The 20019-nt window shown below is 40.4% G+C and overlaps 1 protein-coding gene across 5 annotated transcripts in view; it reads left to right on the top strand.

The window, feature by feature from the left end:
* LOC112462429 (sodium/potassium-transporting ATPase subunit alpha) overlaps positions 1-19883 on the top strand; it is a 62351-nt gene extending 42468 nt beyond the window's left edge. For 4 of the 5 annotated variants that reach the window (XM_025028193.1, XM_025028218.1, XM_025028226.1 and 1 more), the window contains 8 exons: positions 301-1701; positions 1776-2100; positions 2565-2801; positions 3006-3307; positions 9245-9339; positions 13136-13310; positions 13608-13840; positions 14062-19883. In XM_025028193.1, the coding sequence (XP_024883961.1) occupies positions 301-1701; positions 1776-2100; positions 2565-2801; positions 3006-3307; positions 9245-9339; positions 13136-13310; positions 13608-13840; positions 14062-14182 (2889 nt within the window). In that variant the 3' untranslated portion in view covers positions 14183-19883. Of the gene's footprint in view, positions 1-300; positions 1702-1775; positions 2101-2564; positions 2802-3005; positions 3308-4302; positions 4398-9244; positions 9340-13135; positions 13311-13607; positions 13841-14061 lie in introns of all 5 variants that reach the window. The other variant, XM_025028199.1, reaches the window with a different exon arrangement.
* Positions 19884-20019: the final 136 nt, after the last annotated feature.

Genomic DNA, 20019 nt, shown 5'->3' with positions numbered 1-20019 from the left:
TTGTGTTGTGAGGGACGATAGTCTCCTTTCGAGGAAATAGATTTAATTTGATCGAGATTGCGCAGCGTGTATGTCAATCGACATTAACATGTTGAACGCCGTAACGCAAAGAAAATATTACGAAAAATATTAAGAAAAATGTTATAGCTTCTCTTCTACGAAAGTGGAATAAAGTACAAGTGGAAAGACATTAAAATGGGAATTAGTTGACGGCGTTGAACAATGTTAAGTTAGCGATTTGAAGGATCGACACAGAGAGAGAAAGATTTGTTAATAATGTTTGTATAAAAATAATAATAGGGCCTCAGCCACGCAAAAGCGAAGGAGAACTTGGAAAGGGACGGGCCGAACGCCCTGACACCGCCGAAGCAGACTCCGGAATGGGTCAAGTTCTGCAAGAATCTGTTCGGTGGTTTTGCCCTGCTGCTATGGATCGGCGCGATCCTCTGCTTCATCGCGTACTCGATCCAGGCCACGACCAGCGAGGACCCGAACGACGACAATCTCTACCTGGGCATCGTCCTCGCGGCGGTCGTGATAGTCACGGGTATATTCTCGTACTACCAGGAGAGCAAGTCGAGCAAGATTATGGAGTCGTTCAAGAACATGGTGCCACAATTTGCCACCGTAATCCGGGAGGGTGAGAAGCTCACCCTACGAGCGGAGGATCTTGTGCTGGGTGACGTCGTCGAGGTTAAATTCGGCGACCGGATACCGGCCGACATCAGGATCATCGAGGCCCGTGGATTCAAGGTAGACAATAGCTCGCTGACGGGCGAGTCCGAACCGCAATCGAGGTCGCCCGAGTTCACGAACGAGAACCCGCTCGAAACAAAGAATCTTGCATTCTTCTCGACGAATGCGGTGGAAGGCACGGCCAAAGGCGTGGTGATCTGTTGTGGCGATCAGACAGTAATGGGAAGGATTGCAGGTCTCGCGTCCGGCCTGGATACCGGTGAGACACCGATTGCCAAGGAGATTCATCACTTTATACACCTTATTACCGGTGTCGCTGTCTTCCTCGGCATCACGTTCTTTGTCATAGCCTTCATCCTGGGTTATCACTGGCTTGACGCCGTAATCTTCCTAATCGGTATTATCGTGGCGAACGTACCGGAGGGTCTCCTCGCTACTGTGACCGTGTGCCTCACTCTGACCGCCAAGCGAATGGCCTCGAAGAACTGCCTGGTGAAGAATCTCGAGGCTGTGGAGACTCTAGGCTCGACCTCGACCATCTGTTCGGACAAGACCGGAACCCTCACGCAAAATCGTATGACGGTGGCGCACATGTGGTTCGACAATCAGATTATCGACGCCGATACCACAGAAGATCAGTCCGGCTTGCAATACGACCGCACTAGTCCGGGATTTAAGGCGCTGGCGAAGATCGCGGCCCTATGCAATCGTGCCGAGTTCAAGCCGGGTCAAGATGGTGAACCGATACTGAAGCGAGAGGTGAACGGTGACGCCTCCGAAGCCGCGTTGCTCAAGTGCATGGAACTGGCATTGGGCGATATCATGGGCATTAGGAAACGCAACAAGAAAGTCTGCGAAATTCCCTTCAACTCCACTAATAAATATCAGGTATCCATTCACGAATCGGACGATCCCAACGATCCTAGATATCTCTTGGTGATGAAGGGTGCTCCCGAAAGGATTTTGGACAGGTGCTCGACCATATTTATCGGCGGCAAAGAGAAGGTAACTTATCTAACAGTTTATCTACTTGTCTATCCTATAACTTTTTCAATTTTTAAACTCTTCGGTATCCGTAGGTTCTCGACGAAGAGATGAAGGAGGCGTTCAATAACGCGTACTTGGAATTGGGCGGACTCGGCGAACGAGTACTCGGCTTCTGTGATTACACACTGCCGTCCGACAAGTTCCCGGTTGGCTTCAAATTCAATTCCGACGATCCCAACTTCCCAGTCGATGGGCTCCGCTTCGTAGGCCTGATGTCTATGATCGATCCGCCCCGGGCCGCGGTGCCCGACGCGGTCGCCAAGTGCCGTTCCGCCGGCATCAAGGTCATCATGGTTACCGGTGACCACCCGATCACTGCCAAAGCCATTGCCAAATCCGTCGGCATCATCTCTGAAGGTACACGTTCGCACGTTATGTATCGATGCACTTTATCACATAAACAATTCTCGGATGACGTTCAAGATTAGATATCGCACGATATCTTCGTAGCCTTATTCGTCGACCTCGATTATGATGCTTTTATGAGTTTAATCTCTTAATGAGACGTAATTTCAGATAATAGGCTGCGCTTAAGATTTACAACGATCTTTGTACGCGGAACTTGGGGAGGTTTTATTGAAGGATAATGTCAAGTAAAATTCGCATTGTAAAAATAATGCGGTATAGTAACATGTTCAACTTTTTGATTGATGATCGCGTATACCTTACAATTAATTAATAGTGCGTAGAATAATTATTTGTTTGTAATAATCGTATTGGTTTGAGAATGTTCTCATTTAAATTTTTGTAAAAAAAAAAGAATCAACCTTTGTTTCATTTTTATTTCAATTTTGTTAATCTTATTTCCATCTTCCTTTTAGGTAACGAAACCGTTGAGGACATTGCACAACGGTTAAATATCCCGGTATCCGAAGTAAATCCTCGCGAGGCTAAAGCCGCGGTCATTCACGGAACCGAACTCAGGGAACTGAATTCCGACCAATTGGACGAGATTCTCAGGTACCACACCGAAATTGTGTTCGCCCGTACTTCGCCTCAGCAGAAGCTCATCATCGTCGAAGGCTGCCAGCGAATGGGCGCGATTGTCGCTGTAACTGGTAAGTTACTTGAAGATAAAATAATATGAATGTTTTATTATACCTAGCAACGCATTACGAAGAAACTGTTCAGTTAGAATTAAATTCTTTATGAATTTTTTGGATTGGATAAATTAATTTATTTTTAACATGAGAATGATATGAATTGTAATGTAATAATAATTATCTATAATTGAAACATGTACAAATATTTAATTTATTTAGGCGACGGTGTGAATGACTCGCCTGCTCTAAAAAAAGCCGACATTGGGGTCGCTATGGGCATCGCTGGTTCGGACGTTTCTAAGCAAGCAGCCGACATGATTTTACTCGACGACAACTTTGCTTCGATCGTAACAGGCGTAGAAGAGGGTCGTTTAATCTTTGACAACCTGAAGAAGTCCATCGCATACACTCTGACTTCGAACATACCCGAAATCTCGCCTTTCTTGGCGTTTATCCTCTGCGATATCCCTTTACCATTGGGTACCGTCACCATTCTTTGCATCGATTTAGGGACCGACATGGTGAGTCACGAAATATTACAAGAAAATGATGACTCGAGTCGAGTAACAATATTCGGAAGAGACGTTTGCATCTCGCGGAAAGTTCTTCGAAAGTTGTTACTCGAGTTCCTTCTTATTGGCTAATTGAATTATTTCAGTGTCCGTGTTTTTTATCCTGATAGCTTATATAGTCATGAAGCCCCACGACTGTTTCTTAAAGATTACCGATAGTCTTTGATACTTATATTAATTGATACCCATGATAGGTACCAGCGTGATATGTTTGGAATACTAAACCTGATACGATGACTGCATGATGTAAACCAACAGTTCCTCGAAAATTTGTTCGACAATATCTTCTTTCTTTATAGATAGCGATGCTTTTGAACCAGTCAGGATGGTGGTGGTCAACAACCGGTTCATCAATTAATCTCTTGAATATTTTTATTTCCTTTTAGATTAATTGTGCGCTGATGGAGAGCTTGAGTCCAAGCAAAAGTATAATTTAGATACATTATCTTACAGGGATTTAAACATTTAAAAATTGAACAAAACACGTCAAAATATGAACAATAAATTTGCATTTGAGTAGGAATAGAGATTTGTCGTAACGGGAGATGTTCGTGGTTTAACGTTCCTTTTCAGGAACTATATCTCTGCGAGAAAGCTGCTTACTGTTTATCGACGCAAGATACCGCAAATTTCCTCTAAACTCCTTTGATTCCTTCCTGAATCAATTTCTTAATCAGTTTAATTTTTTTATTTTTCAGTTGGTTATTTTTATTTTCTATGCTTCATTGTACACACATAAGAATGCTGTCGATATCAATTTGATTATAATCTTATTCTCTTAAGATTGTTTTTACATCAGATTGTACAGAGAGATTAATAGTTGAATTTTAAATAAGATGTTAGATGAACGACACGTCAGCATTCTTATTCCAACATCATTCGAAGACATTATCGTTATTTAATTGTTGGCGTTATTACTGAGCTCTTTGATAATGTGACGTCAGGTACCCGCCATCTCACTAGCCTACGAGGAGGCAGAGAGCGATATTATGAAGCGACAACCACGAAACCCCTTCACTGACAAGCTAGTTAACGAAAGGTAACACATCAACAATGAATATTGTGACAAGCTATATCAGATTTTCTATAATTCGAAAGAGTCATCGGTGATGATGCCCTGTATTTTCGAAGTCTTTTCCCGATTGATAAGTTGAATTTAAATATCGAATTTTCGAAATATCGGTAAAACTGGCTAACTTTCTTAGACTGAATTTCTCAAGTAATTGTCTAAACATTTTCTAAGAATCGGGTAGAGCTTCGGAAATTCAATCACATGGCGATCGCTCTCTCACTCGATCGGCTACATATTTTGTCTTTCTATGACGACTTTAGTAGTTAGTCCGTTCTATTTTGTATTATACGATATAAATGCGTTCGATGCGGGAAGGCAACATGCGTATATTGGTCTTTTTCTAACTCGTCATCGTTCGATAATCACGTACGATGTAGGAATTGTGAACTGGGTAACAATAATTCGCGGGCAAATTGATTCCTCGCATAAATAATGTACTTTGTTTAATCTCCTATCTGATTTACACGCTAGATATTTTACCGAGTAATATTGTATGATATCGTCATCTTTCGAGTATTGTCTTTATAAGTACTCTAAGCAGTTAGTAGATGTTAGCTTTTTCTTTCACTTTTCTTTACCCTTTCAAAGTACGATTTGAATTACTTTGGTCATTGCCGCGAAGGCCACTTGATAAAGTTCACGCGATGTAGGGATTAATTTGCCAAGCCTATCGCTCGAATTGTTGAGTGGGACACACTATGACTAATGACAAAATGTGGATAAGGTAATAACGGGATATGGTACACGCTCCAAGGTGTTTGGTCGCTGGGAGATACGCGAGCTTTATTTTCAGTCTATTCGTTTCTCTATTCGTATTCTATACTCGCTCTAACGATAAGCTGGATTAAATTTCGTTAAACAACGCTTGCTCGTCCATGATTTGTCGTCGACCTTTTCAAAATAATTTGTATTTTTATAAAAAAGAATAATGGAATCAAATGATAATCGTACATCAAACTGTCCTGTTATCTTCTGAAAAAGTTGAATTCTTTTACAACATATGTTTTAATATATGCCTTCTCTTTAATTTCGCGAAAAGTGAGACGATTTAATTGCGAGACGGGCAATCGTGAATTTTTTCTTTTCGAAGAATTTTCTCTTCCTTTTATATTGACGGTCACAGGCGCTTCCATCATGATGATCCTCAGTCTTATTAGTGTTGTTTCGTTACGCCGAAGGTAAGCCAATCGCATTGTAAAGCCTTTCTTTCCTCTCTCTCTCTCTATATATATATATATATATCTTTCTCTCTTTCATAACTAACTCTATTACATAGTATCTCTAGTTTTTTTAATTCTCTTTGAGCTCAATTTTCCCATCGTTTTATAATTCCTCGCTGCGGTCGTCATCTGTCCTGGTCTGCCATTGGCTTGAGGTGTATATGGGTTGCTGAGACGTCCACGAGACATAGACAAGCGTCGTTGTGAAGAACTCGCATGATCGCTCCCTTCAGCATTTTACTTATCTTGCCTTTTTTCCTACTTGAAGTGCTCTCTATTTCTGTTATCGCTATCCCTGTTTCATCTTCCGTTTCTCTCTCTCTTTCTCCATCTTTTCTCTCGCGTGCGTGCACGCTATTTTTATATATATACATATAAATTTATTTTTCTCTTCAGAGTATACTCTATATACATATACTCTATCTCTCTCTACTCTATATATATACTATACTCTTTCTTTTATACCATCCTTCATCGTATCGCGTCCTGTCGCTGTTTCTGAGTCTCCCTCTCTAAATCGTGATACAAGTATCAAGGAATGCAAGGGAATTTGTATATTGTGTTGTGAATATTATGTGATGTTTATCATAAATGTGCAACTCGACTGTTTTCACTTGATTGTTATACTTTGCGAATCTGCTCCGCGTCATTGTCGGTACCACGAAGACTCGAATGACATAGAGATTGAACGATAAGAAAGTTTCGCACGTTCCGGAAGCCCGAAATGTTCTCATAGAGTAAACGGTAGTGCTCTCTCTCTCTCTCTCTCTCTGTCTCTCTTTTTCCGTAGACATTTGAGTAGAATAGTATTACGATAGAATAGAATTGTACGTCGGTTTGCATATATGAAACGTGATTTTCTTCTTTTAATCTCTCTTTCTTTTCATCGTTTTTCTCTACCTCTATATCTTTATCTACCTCCATTATTCCTGGCTGCCTTAATTGCCTTGAGCCAGGTTTTATCGTCGCTGCACCTCGCTCAGGAAAACAAATTTTTTTTTTTAATTTGGAATTGATTCGTTTATTATGGCTTAGTGAAAATTCATTGAATAGTCCAACGCGGTGTAGGGATGAATGAACAAGAAGAACATGATTGTTGCGTGCCAGACAAATTAACAGGACCATGAACTTTGTGAAATTGTAGGATATTTTATCTAAAGATTTATTTATTTGTTTCTGTTTAATCGGAAACACATAAGTTGACTTTAATAATTTTATACAGCGAAAAAGAGCTAAACCGATTGAATCGATAGATGCAGAACAGCCGCAAGTTCGCGCGGTGATTTTCTACACTTGTATGACGCGCATTGCATATCTTTCTTAATTTCTTCTCTTTCTCTATTCGCAACATCAAATCTTTTCTCTTTTCTTCCGTAGAATTTACCGGATTTTTCTTTAGAAAAATAAACTCTGCATCAAGCGATTTATTTTCTTTCTTTTTCATCGTTGGTTGAGCAACGATCGTTCTTAGTCATTTCGTAATTCAGGGAGAAGCAAGTTTCGTCGACAGAATCGCTCAGGGAAAGCAGGAAGGAATAAAGATTTTTTTTATTTCGAATATATCGGAAAACATGCATTGGTAAAGGACATTAACAAATGTTTCGCATTGGTCGACGAAACTTAAATCTTAATCAGGCAGTTGAATTCTAATCGATCTTACACGTACATATATCGCACACTCCTGGAAGAATATTACTGCAAATCAAAAAGTAAATTTTCACAAAAGTAACGTGATACGCGATTTCCTAGGTAACTCAATAGTATGTCACTTTTTACTTATAAGTTGAATATAAAAAATTTTGACTCATGTAGTAACATATTTTGTAATTATGAAAAATTGAACTTGATTGAGTTATAACAATCTTCTTGCAGGAGTAGTTTATTATGTATATAGATATATATATGTGCGTGTGTATATATAGGTGTGTGTACACACACACACACACACACACACACACACATATATATATATTTACATTAATCTTTGATGCTCAGTAATTATTACTATTATTATTCTTGTCCTCATCTACTAGTCTTATTACCATTATTATTACAACCACAAGTCAGCATCGTTACTTATAGTTACTGAATTTTTATTGCCATTACTATTTTATCTACTACATCACAGCTGCCGCTGCTACTACCTCTATATATTACTACTATTATACTATACTTACTATTTACTATACTGTTCGTTACTTGCCATCATATATCACCGCCAAAAGAGAAAGACACTTTTGTACATTTTTGAGCGTCATGAACTTTTCTTGCAGTTTTTTATTCTTTACAGTCCTCTCACGTTTTATTATGTAATGCGCTGCCTACTGCCGCTGCCTTCTACCCACTCTGCGACTGGCAACTTTCTAATGGGTGCTGAAACGACTGATATACTTTTGCAAAAACATTTGCTAAACGGGAGAATCTATATGTATATGTTAATTGGAAGTGGGAAATTGCCGTGGTAGCCCCCTCGTGCACAAACGTGCATTCTGTTGTTTAAAAATTGTCCGATGACTCGTTAGTTCGATAGCTCATATTTTTTACGACAATATTTCGCGAGAATGATTATGTGCATCAGGGGGTTGCGCCGCGATATTAACGAAAGCTTGAGGAAGCTACTCGACGTGCACGAAAGAGAAGGGATTTTTTTTCACCTGCATCCCAGAAGTGCTCGATGACGCTCATTTATCTCGCTTATCGTTATATTCGCCCCTCAGACTTGTAAGTTTCAATGACGCTAGCTTTAAAAAGAAAGTCTTTCTAATTCCAGTTTGAATTTGAAATTGAATGTATCTAGCAAAATTTATAGTACGCGTAACAAAGTTGTTTGCTGGAAACTGTTGTAACGTTAAAATTATTGTAACGCTTTTGTCCCTATACGCGTATGATTCATCGAGCATCACTGAGAATAATTCAATCGGAGACTGTGAGAGCTGATGGTAACGATTGGAGATGCGTGAAAATGTCAAAGTGGAAAAAGGACGAAAGGTCTGCGTGTGTGTGATTCCAATCACGACCTTTTTTCACTTGCTTCAGATATAGCACAAACGATTTTTTTCTCCTGGGTCATTTCTAGGCCGTTTCTAGGCCGTCCATCTAAACGCAGCGCCTGATCTAATGCACAAATACACTCGCTAATACATTCGCTACTGTTCAGGTTTTCTCTGCTATTCTTCGACGCAATTTTATGCCACATATTTCTAACGCATTTTTACGGCACTATTTTCTAACGCAATTTTACGCAAGAACGAAATTTCATTTCTAAAACGAGCTGCGTTTAGGATGGAACCTTGGCCGCTGCGGTTGCTTTCTCGAGCATCTCGAAAGATCACCTTTCGGGTGTTTTGAAAGAATCGCATGAAAACGCAATATCGTCGCCAATAAAAACATATTGATCGTATATGATCGACGCTAAACTGTCTTGTGCGATCTCCAAATCTCTCCTATCTCTTTCGCTCGCACTGCGCGTACATACACGATTACCGAGAGTGTATGTGCATAAACTACCAATAATGGTATAATATCTCTTGCATATAACTTCTTTGTAATGCGGTGAGGGGTAGTTAGCATTTTCTAATCAGTGGTGGATGGCAGGTGCCGGCCATCTCGCTAGCCTACGAGGCACCGGAGTCGGACATAATGAAACGGCAGCCACGCGATCCTTACAGAGACAATCTTGTCAACCGAAGGTGGGTCTCCTAATTACCCACCTAATAAAAAAAACCAACAGAAACCTATTGCACTGACGTCCGTACCGTGTCAATTCACATACACGTTTTTACCGTTATCACTACTATTTACTTGTTTCACATACACACATACACACTTAGCACACCCGCCAGGGCCGTCAGACGTGATTGATCCTTTGCTTGGCAAGTAGAAACTCGAAGTAACGACCGGAATATTCGATTCCCAGCATGCGCGAATATTGCCTGATGTACCAACGATTGAGGATAGATTAGAAGAGACAGCTGGCTATCTAGTATGTCCAACAAAGGGTTAATCGATGATAACGACTAATGACGGTGAAACAACGCTGTTACACAGCGGTGTTGCGTGTTAACAGGATAAAATACGTTTTGCAAATAACAAATAGATGTACGTAACGTCGCGTTTCTGATAATAGTTGACTGCTCTGACGATAGTAGATCTCACACACGTACGTACGTACGTATACACGCGCGCGCGAACACACACACACACACACGGTGAATGTGCTTGTGAACCGAGTTAGAAGTAACCAGCCATCCTAGAATTCTTCGTCTACGCGTGCAGCGTTCTATTCATCTGCATGATGCAGTAACAACTGTCCTGGGACGGCTATTGTGTGATTCTAACTTGGACCGCAATGTGTACACACTTAATAGTCTTAATACATAACAGCATAATACGTAACAGAGTGTCTGCTGACTTTAAAGCCCCTTGCACAATGCCAGGCAACAGGCAATAGGAACAGGAAATAACCAAAAAATCGTTAATTACAACCTAAAAAATTCAAATGCTATGATTGGTTGGCAATAGGCAATAGGCACAGAATTTCCAACGTGACGGAAACTCTGTGTCTATTGCCTGTGTCACTGTTTATTCTGCATTTATACATAATTTCTGATTTCTATTCCCTGTTCCTATTGCCTGTTGCCTGGCATTGTGCAAGGGGCTTAATGGTGAGTCGTGGTATACCATTGTCTTTTCTTTTTCGCGAAGACCTGTATTTTTCCGTAACGTCACACGCTGTTTAATTACGGAAGAGAATCGGCCGAAAAATAAAATTATTACGCCTTCCAAGTTTTTCTTGGCCAGTTTTTGAGATCATTGATAAAATGATAGGACCCTTTACTTCTTTTCTTTTAAAGATCTTGGATTGCTAGTGAAACACATTCGGTAGACACTCTGTGTCAGCAGACAAACGACATCTGACTCTAGGAATCTAGTTAACTAGCATAGAGCACAAGCAAGTTTTACCTATATACATCAGAACAGTTTTCAGATGTTGAGAATGCCGAATGCTTTTTTAGATACACCTAAAATCTCTTATCCGATCAATGACTAACACTGAGATCTGTTAGCTTTAACTTTATACGTGTTACTTTTTTCTAATCGTTGCACAAGATGTATGCGCGCAAATCGCGGGCGACAACATCGGAAACTTTATCAGTATTGCTGTCAATATAATTGATTATTCGGCTATTACAGATATTATTCAAAATCCGGGCAAGTTGTATATATAATTGCAAAATAATTGCAAAAATTTGATCTATACATATTGACAGCATCCCTCCTTAGTTTGCCGATTGTCTGGTTCAATAGATCTACATTCGTTTCTGGAGATTTTATTTTATAATCAGACGTCGGAATGTACAACATTTTATTTTATAACATAAAAAGAATTTTTAAACTTATTTTATAACTTAATATGAGAAATAGAATTTTTTGTTTTAACATATTTTATTATATCAATGCATATAGTGTAAATGCCTGACGCCTGACGTATATTCATCCTGTAAAAATTCTGTAAAAGATAACATTTCCAGAGACAGATGCAGACCTAATGGAATCCCATGCACGGTAAACAGAGGATTAACATCGTCGGAAACATTCGCCGGAAAAACGACGATATTCGGGCTACCGACGAGTTTTTCGCGGAGTGCACGTTTCGCCCCGAATGTTCTCTTTCTCGCTATCTTTGATCTTTCACTTTTTTTACACTTCTCATTGACGCTCAGAGAGCAATCCCAGTTACGAGAGTCGCCGCCGAGAGCAGCTTTTGAGAACGAACGACTCGGCATGCACGGCTTGGGCAGCCTCTTCTTCTCTACCGCGAACGACGTGATCCATCGCGGATCGCGTTACAATTATCGGCTTCTTCCGCTTTATCGCACTCGACGACTGCCTCGACGCGACGTCAGCAATTTTAATTGTCGCCGAGCTGCAACATTTTTTTCTTTACGTTTGACATTGCGATGCCTCTGGCACGCTTGTGCGAACACTAACTTTAATAAGAAAACTCTCTGTGCATCTTCTACTGACCTGAGTCTGATGAGTTAACCACCGGCTCAGTACGACTAATCTAACTATGACTAATCTGTCGCAATCACATGTAACTCGCTTTCTTGGCTTAACTCTGCGCACAGATACTAGCTGCATGCTTTTTTACACTAATTGCTTTGACGTTAGTTTTGTCGATTGATTATATGCATTCTGATTAGTGATTTGTAGCAAGTTAATACGCGTTAATACGATAATAGTTAGTTGCAAAAAAAAGCAAGCACGGAAATCACAAAATTACTCTACAGTTTGATCATATCAATAATCTGACCAATTGTAAATTATTGATTATTTTTGTAGATTATAATTACACTTGCGGTTTAAAGAGCAAGAAATGTTTTTTTTTTATTTTTTCAATATTGTTACGATTAAGTATTAAATAATACGATGCTTGTAACAAATCTTTTAGTTAGTTTACTAATAATAATTGATAATGTGGCATAATTATTTGCAAAATTGCATTGATAATAACAACAGATAGATTCTCTAGTCAGATTATTGTACTGAATCGAATTCGAAGCAAGAGTAGAGATTAAGTCCGTCATTTGTAAGATCTACTTAAAATATGAGATATAAAATCACATTTAAAGTATTACATATTATGGACATGGTCTATCTTGTTGCTTTGAAATTTTTAATTGTGGTGTAAGATATTTGTGCCAATCAGTAGATCATTTCGTTGTAACATTAATTCACAAATCAGACTGGAAACGTGCGCGGGGTAAGCTTTGGTAGTGCGAAGTATTAATGGGAAAGAATTAACGAGGAATGGGCAGCTTCGATGTTAACCATGCAACTTGCCATCATGAGAATTGGCAAGCAACGGCTATGTCCACTCGTCTGTCTATCTATCTATCTATCTGTCTGTCTGTCTCATCTGTCTGCTCTGTGTGGCATGCCTCACTGTCGAGAATCGATCGTTAATCGTCTACCTATTGGTAAGTAATCTGCATTTTGCCCCTAACCGGTGACCATGGCTTCCGTAACTTTAACACGAACTTAGACTATTAGAATAAATAACATCAAAGTCGAACGATTAATGTGACGAAGATTTCCTAACTCTCGAAGAATCTTGAAACGTTCCAATTTTTTTTGCTTTTAAGAATCATTTGCAAAGAGCAAAATTCCCCCAGATGAATGTCGCTCGAAAACCATCTTTGACTAAAAAAATCAACTCTTCGCCGCTCATTCTTTCAAGAACTTGAGAAGATTAATCTTTAATTAAATTTAAATTTTTCAAGTTTTTTCCCTAAAACCTTAAAAATTCTATATCGATGCCGAAATCTCGTTATCGAGAATTGCACTTGTAGCATAAAATGTCCGTGTTGTTTTTAATGCGGTGATATGAGATTATGGCAAAAAGCAGGATTCTTCGAAAGCTAACGTCAATTATGTCATTGCGCAGGGAGAATATTTTTTAACACATTTATTTGTATCTAGGCTTATTTCGATGGCATACGGTCAAATCGGTATGATTCAAGCCGCGGCCGGCTTCTTCGTCTACTTCGTTATCATGGCTGAAAATGGATTCCTGCCTCTGTATCTGTTTGGCATTCGGAAACAATGGGATTCTAAGGCTATCAATGATCTTACCGATAGTTACGGCCAGGAATGGGTAAATATGATAAATCTAGAATCAATCTAATATGGGAGAAATTAAAATAAACGAAAACTAATATTTTATTCTTGGAAAACCAATTCTTCTTCGTTAATAAAAAAAAATATCACGTAAATATTCTTTAGGTCCATTCTTAAAATTATTCGCAATATAATACAAACTTTTCAAAATTATATTCATAGGAAAAACTAATTCATATTGGATATAAATTTTGAATTTCTTGGTTTAGTTGTACATTACAAGAGTAATACGTGGACTGATTATGCAAATTTGTTTTTTTTATTTTATAAACAGACCTACAGAGATCGTAAAACGTTGGAGTTTACTTGCCACACAGCTTTCTTCGTATCAATCGTAATTGTGCAATGGGCTGATCTGATTGTTTGCAAAACGCGCCGCAACTCAATTATTCACCAGGGAATGAGAAACTGGGCTCTGAACTTTGGTCTCGTGTTTGAGACCGCCCTCGCTGCGTTCCTAAGTTACACGCCTGGTATGGATAAGGGTCTCCGTATGTTCCCACTGAAGTACGTATTTTATATCTATCTTTACATCTCTTGTTATCTGATACGTAACGAAACAAATTTGTATCCAATATTTTGGTCATGTATATTTACTCGAGCATTTAACATATATAAATAATGGATTGCAGAATCCATGTTATAGCTCTTGCATTATAATTAATTTTAAACTGGCAGTATATAATGCGACAAAAAAAATAGCAACATGTAATTCACGTACGTTGCAGATTTGTGTGGTGGCTGCCAGCTTTACCGTTCATGCTCGCCATCTTTATCTACGACGAAACGAGACGATTCTACCTCCGTCGAAATCCAGGCGGCTGGCTCGAGCAAGAAACTTACTATTAGACGCAAAAAGGATTAAATCACACGCATGCAAAACGCGCGCGCAAGAGGATGAATGAACGAACGAAAGAATGAGAGCGAAAGAAAGAAGATGAGAGAAAGAGAGATAGAGAACGAGAGCGAAAGAGAGAAAGAAAGAGGATAAGAGAGAATGAGACGCATACTCATACCTGAGAAAGATACACTTGAAAAAAGAAAAAAGAAAAATAAGTAAATCACTCATGTTGAACAAATGTAACACATTTCACAAGGGATGTGCTACTGGGTCTGCCCGAATAACGTGTCAAGAGAGTAACGGGTGGACAACGAAGGACGCGCCAAGTTTGCACTGGCTTTCACGACAAAAGAGACGCAAGATTATTATACGAGAAAGACACGGAAAAGACCCTCTAGTGTTATATAGGTACAGCGCGAAGTACAAAGAGCACGCTCGTCGTTCTGGCTTCGCTGCCAATTGCTTGCACGCGCGTGCCGAGTTTCGCAATCTCAAAAATTGATCCGGTGTTCGAGAAACCGTCGATGGAGGAGGAGGCATCGAAGGAATTCCACCATTACTATCATGCGAACGATGCGGATCGAGAAGCCGCGTCCGATTACAACACGACTACGGGGCTTCCCGGTGACGACTGGTGCTGCTGCTGTCAAATTCTGGATAGGATATACTCTGTGAGCGTCGCTCGAAGATGGAACGAAGGAACGAGAGAACGAAATGGGAAATCGTTGAGTTGATAGCGTCGCAGCGCGACTGATGCACGAGTGTCAGGCCTAAAGAAACGTGATAACGCGAAAAGGAAGCCGAAAGAGAACCGGCGCGGCAAGGAGAACGGAAATTCGGAACAGCAGCGGAAACGGACATACTCGAAAGAGATGGGGCGTTTACGCGCGATAGAGAATCACGGAATCACGTGCGTCCTTATGTATGTCGAATGCGATTTACTACATTAACGCGACTTCTTACTTCTTACTACTAGTGGCGTATTATCGTAGACATCTTTGCGTTACTAAGAAACTTCGTAATAGGCTTTCGTTGATCGTCGATCAATGCGCGCAAAATATCGGTACGCTAAGATCGGCACACTCAACAGTCCTCCATTGAAAAAAACTTTAGTTGGAAGACGAGAGACTCATTGAAAAACGAGAGGATCAGAGACCGACGCGAAAGAGCAAAGAAAGAAAGTGCTCAATGTAACAAGAGAACCGTTAAAAAATTCATAGGGACTTCGCGTGACGCTGAAATACTTCGTACGAAAATTAATTGTTAATTGTAACGAAGGACCTGATATGACATGTATCGGGTACGGTCTATAGTCATACGTCATGATAAAATAAAACTAAAATAAAGGAAAGAGAGAGAGAGAAAGAGTTATGATAAATAATTAAATGAAATAAATAATTAAATATAAATAAATAAAACCGCATTCACAGTATTTATTATTATTAATAAACGACATACGTTCGGTTTCGAGTCTTAATCCGCATAGCTACCAGGAAAACAACGGCGAAAACGTATCGCGTAGTTTCAGTAGTTACAATTTTTAGCGTGAAATTTTAATATCACACTGACACACGCGACAAACACGGTGAGGCAGAATGGAAGAAGGTGCGCTGAGGTTGGTTCTAACGGAGAGAGCGGAGTGGTTCGTCTCATCGACATCGAGCAGCAGGAGGAAAAAAGAGACCGAAGGCGGCAAAGAGATACGTGGACAGTATATATAAAATAAGTATCAACTGAATCACTATATACCGATTGACGAGGACGGACTAATAAAGCGATACGTTATTTAATTGCGCATGCGGATAGAGCGATGAGAGGTCACGGCCTGGTTGGCAGCGAACCAGAGGAAGAAGGGAAAAAAGGGAGAATCTGCCGCATGCCATCCGAGAAAATAAATAAATTACGAAACGTTATTGATTAACACGCGCGCGCGCGTTAGTAGAAAGGGTGATTAGAGAGAGGGAGGAAGCGCGATAATGTTCAATAAGACGGGATAATGAGACCGGCGAATGCCGAGTACCGTGAAACTTTGTATTAACGATGCGCTATGCAGGATGTAGAAAAAGGAAGAGACAGACCGCGCGTGGAGCAGAAAAAGTTAAAAAAAAAAAAGAAACGTTCTTACTTAGATAAAAGCTAAATGAAGAATATAACAATTCCTTCTCTTAGTTTTTCATAGATTTAAAACGCCAGAGCGGGACAGCTCGCTATAAATCATTGATCCCCCCCCCCCCACAACGCGGAACGCCCTGTGTAGCAGCGAATTCGCGATCTCTGTCAGCCAGCCGGCGAGCATGCTGTCATTATCCATGTTTTACGTGTGGTATGCGTGCGCGTGTATGTGCGTTGTGCGTGTAGTGTCGAAACAACACAACCGTGACTTAAAATGCCTGCCACGCGACTTTTTTTTCGGGCCGGGACGATCCGAGACTTGTGATCGATGCGATCTCGCAACCGAACCGCACACGAATATGTCCTTCCTCATCGTCTCTCTCGAGGGCTTTTGTCAGTCGTTGCCCGCGTTTGCTCCGAACGCGATCGCGCTGCTCGTTGGCGAGAAGATGGGGATGAGAATGTCTGAACGAACGACTGTTCGTTTCCTTTAACGGTAGATGATGTCTAAGCGGATAAACGTGCTTGAAGAGATACGCATCTTGGATAACAATGACAGAAATGATGATAAGGAAATATGATACTTTTTAAGAAATAAAAATTGGCGATCGCAAGAAATACAAATTTTAAGAGGCCATTCTCAGCTACTCGTTTATCGTTGAAAGAATCGTGGAACGTGATAAAAAACACTCGTAGCGATCGGATGGCAATCATTCCATTTTCTTTGCGAATCAATAATACTTTTTTCGTTTGTGTCGTGATGAGCATTCTTGATATATATTTAAACAGCGACCGTATTTTGCTTTGCGAAGAGAATGGAATGATCGCGGTTACATTGTTACAACGATACGTTACAATAACCGCGAGGAAATTGCGTTCTCATTGAGAGTAAGGTGGTGGCGTTACGCGAACGCGGATCGATGAGCGGAAATGCGACGCTTTCTCGGCGGCCCAGGCTCCAAAACTACCCTAAGTGTTCAATGATCGAGGTGTTCTCGAGATGTCCTGTATGCGCTTAAACGCGAGACGTTTCTTCCTTCGCCGGTTCCCTCCATTCGGTGCCGTCGCCTCGAGTCTCGCTACGAGTGGACACGTGAATACGAAAGAAGAAAAAGACGACGACGACGCGAGATGCGCTTTCTCTCGACCTCTCGCGACCTTTTCTCTGTTACGCGCGTGGGAGGTTGCGCGAACCGTGTCCTGGATGTGCGATTCTAAAGACATTTGAGAGATGTCTTGAGGGAATGTTGCGTTAGTTGTGTGATATGAGTCGAATCGAGTCGAGTCAAGTCACGGGGGCGAGAAGGAAATCGGCATCGGTGAGGCGAGGATGACACGCGAGTCCGTATGTCATCGGAAACTGGAATCGGCGATGTTTCAAAACTATCCATCGGTCTATCGATTCGGACGTTATTCAGCCACGGCGTTTTCGGATCGACCGACGCCGATCCTGATTAACTATTCTCAATTCTCCTCCTCTATCCGTTTTATAGATGGAACTGTAATTTAGAAGAAAAGGACGCAGCAAATAGCCGAACCGGAATTCGGATTAGAGCTCGGATTTTACCTCTCCGTCGTAGATCGATCGCTTCTGTCACAACGAAAATGCGGAGATTTAAGAGGTTTAAGAGGTTTCGTGCGTAACTGTTATTTTCGGTGAATCGCCGAAAATGACACATTTTTTCTAGAATGGATGCACATGAGAAAATAGGGGGTGAAGAGAGAGAGAGAGAGAGAGACAGAGAGAGAGAGAGAGAAGCACACCTGTAATGTATGCGAGAAGAGAAAAAGGCGTGTACGATGAATATCTGTGAAGCTACGGAGAAGATCCGCAGCGTTGTCGACAGGGTGTTCCGTGCCCGGGGGGCTGTAGGAGCCCAAAAAAAAGCTTTGCCGTCGTGCGCAGCCTCTTTACTTTAGGCTAATATAATTTAATTATTATTAATATAATATAATAGTAATAATAAATAAATAATAATGATAAATAATAATAATAATACATGTTACAATTAAGATATTATTAGATGTAATTATTATATATGGTTTAGTCTAGATCGTGTTGTTGAAGACAAAAAACAAAGTACGTAAGCGAACAAAAAAAAAAGATTAAGGACAAAGTAGAAAAGGCGCGACGATAGAGAGGAGAAAGAGAATGAGAAGGAGGAGGAGGAGGAAGAAGAGGAAAGAGAAATAGAAGTTGAAAGCAGACACACACGCCAGGCGGGGAGGAAGTTTCGGTCGAAGACCACACGATCCTTTTGCGGTGGACTGAGCGGGACGATGCCGCGCTTACATGCTTATTATTCACACGCGTACATCAAGCGCTTCAAGCTTATTCAGTGGAGTGCAGGCCAATGTTACGCTTTCATATATTTGCGCGCGCGATATAGAGAGAGGAGTCGAAAAAGATCCTCATTAGACGCGATTATCACATTCGTTCCTCTATTCTTTTCCGCGTGTTTCCGGATGAAAAAAATAATAAAAGCAAGCGGCACGTGATGCTCCCTGTGCTACCCTTCGTTTCTCGAGGACGAAAGCAGGAACGTCGTGATTCTCTCCGCGATTGAGAAATACACACACACACACACTCACGCACACACATTCTCGCTCACTCCCTACACCCTCCACAACCACAACCCACGAAGAAGAAAAATGCGGTTCTTCGTTCTTTTTCTTACAATCCGATGAAAGACTCGCGCGTTTTTAGCGCTCGTTAGAGAAATGCTCGGTGCATTTTGATACGCCGCGCGCCTGCACAGCCCGCCGCATACCGCGTCGGAATCATTGAACGATTAAAGAAAAAAAAATCTTTAAAAAATATGAAAAAAAAGAAGAAAAAGGAAGAAAGGAAGGCGGATGACGTTTTATTAATACTGTACATATTTTAAATAATTGAAAACGAATAAACAGATCGCACGCGCGAACGGCGGTGACCTCGACCGAAAGGCGGTCTCATCCTTGGAGAAGGGAACGCTTTTTTGTCACAGGCCTACCGTACTCTACTTTCCTGTTTCTTTCTTTTCTTTTCTTTTCTGTTTTCCTCTTTGTGCGTTTAAAACGTCGCGTACATCCCACACGTCCACATTGTACACTTTATACATCGCGTGTAGAGAAACACCGGTTAGAAAGATGCTCGGAAAAAAAGACACTTTATTACACCCCGTTTCAGCAGCTATCTCTATCTCCTGGATTGACGATTCTCTTTTTCGCAATTAATTAATTAATTATTATTCTATATAAGTTTTGTTTTTACACGCAATACACATATACACACGTAACATACACGCACGCGGATTACATCGCAAACTGATACAAATACAACCCAAGTGTCATTACTTTTGATGTTAAATAAAAAATACATAATTAATAGAGCGGCCTCCCATTTTCCTTATTATCTTTCCTCTTTCCTCTTCGATCGTAACAACCGTCGAATAATTTACAATGCCGCACTATTTTTTGAAACTGCAGTTGTAGGAACAATGTGCACGCGATCAGCTCGCAATTATTATTGTCGTTAAGTACTTTTTGTTATTATGTAGTTTTTATTATTATTATTGTTGACAGAGATATTCAAATAAATAGAAATAATGATATTGATATTATTGACGAATCGTTCAAATTTGCAGGCAGAAGTATTCTCGAGAAAGTATCTGCGACTTGTAAATTTGTAAAAATAATAATAATAATATAGATTATATTATGATGTTTAAATTTTGGTTCTCGATTTGCTTCT

This window comes from Temnothorax curvispinosus, unplaced genomic scaffold (assembly GCF_003070985.1).
Source record: "Temnothorax curvispinosus isolate PA1 unplaced genomic scaffold, ASM307098v1 QBEX01001322.1, whole genome shotgun sequence".
In the NCBI taxonomy this organism is placed as follows: Eukaryota; Metazoa; Arthropoda; class Insecta; order Hymenoptera; family Formicidae; genus Temnothorax; species Temnothorax curvispinosus.
This window is presented reverse-complemented; position numbering and strand designations above follow the sequence as displayed.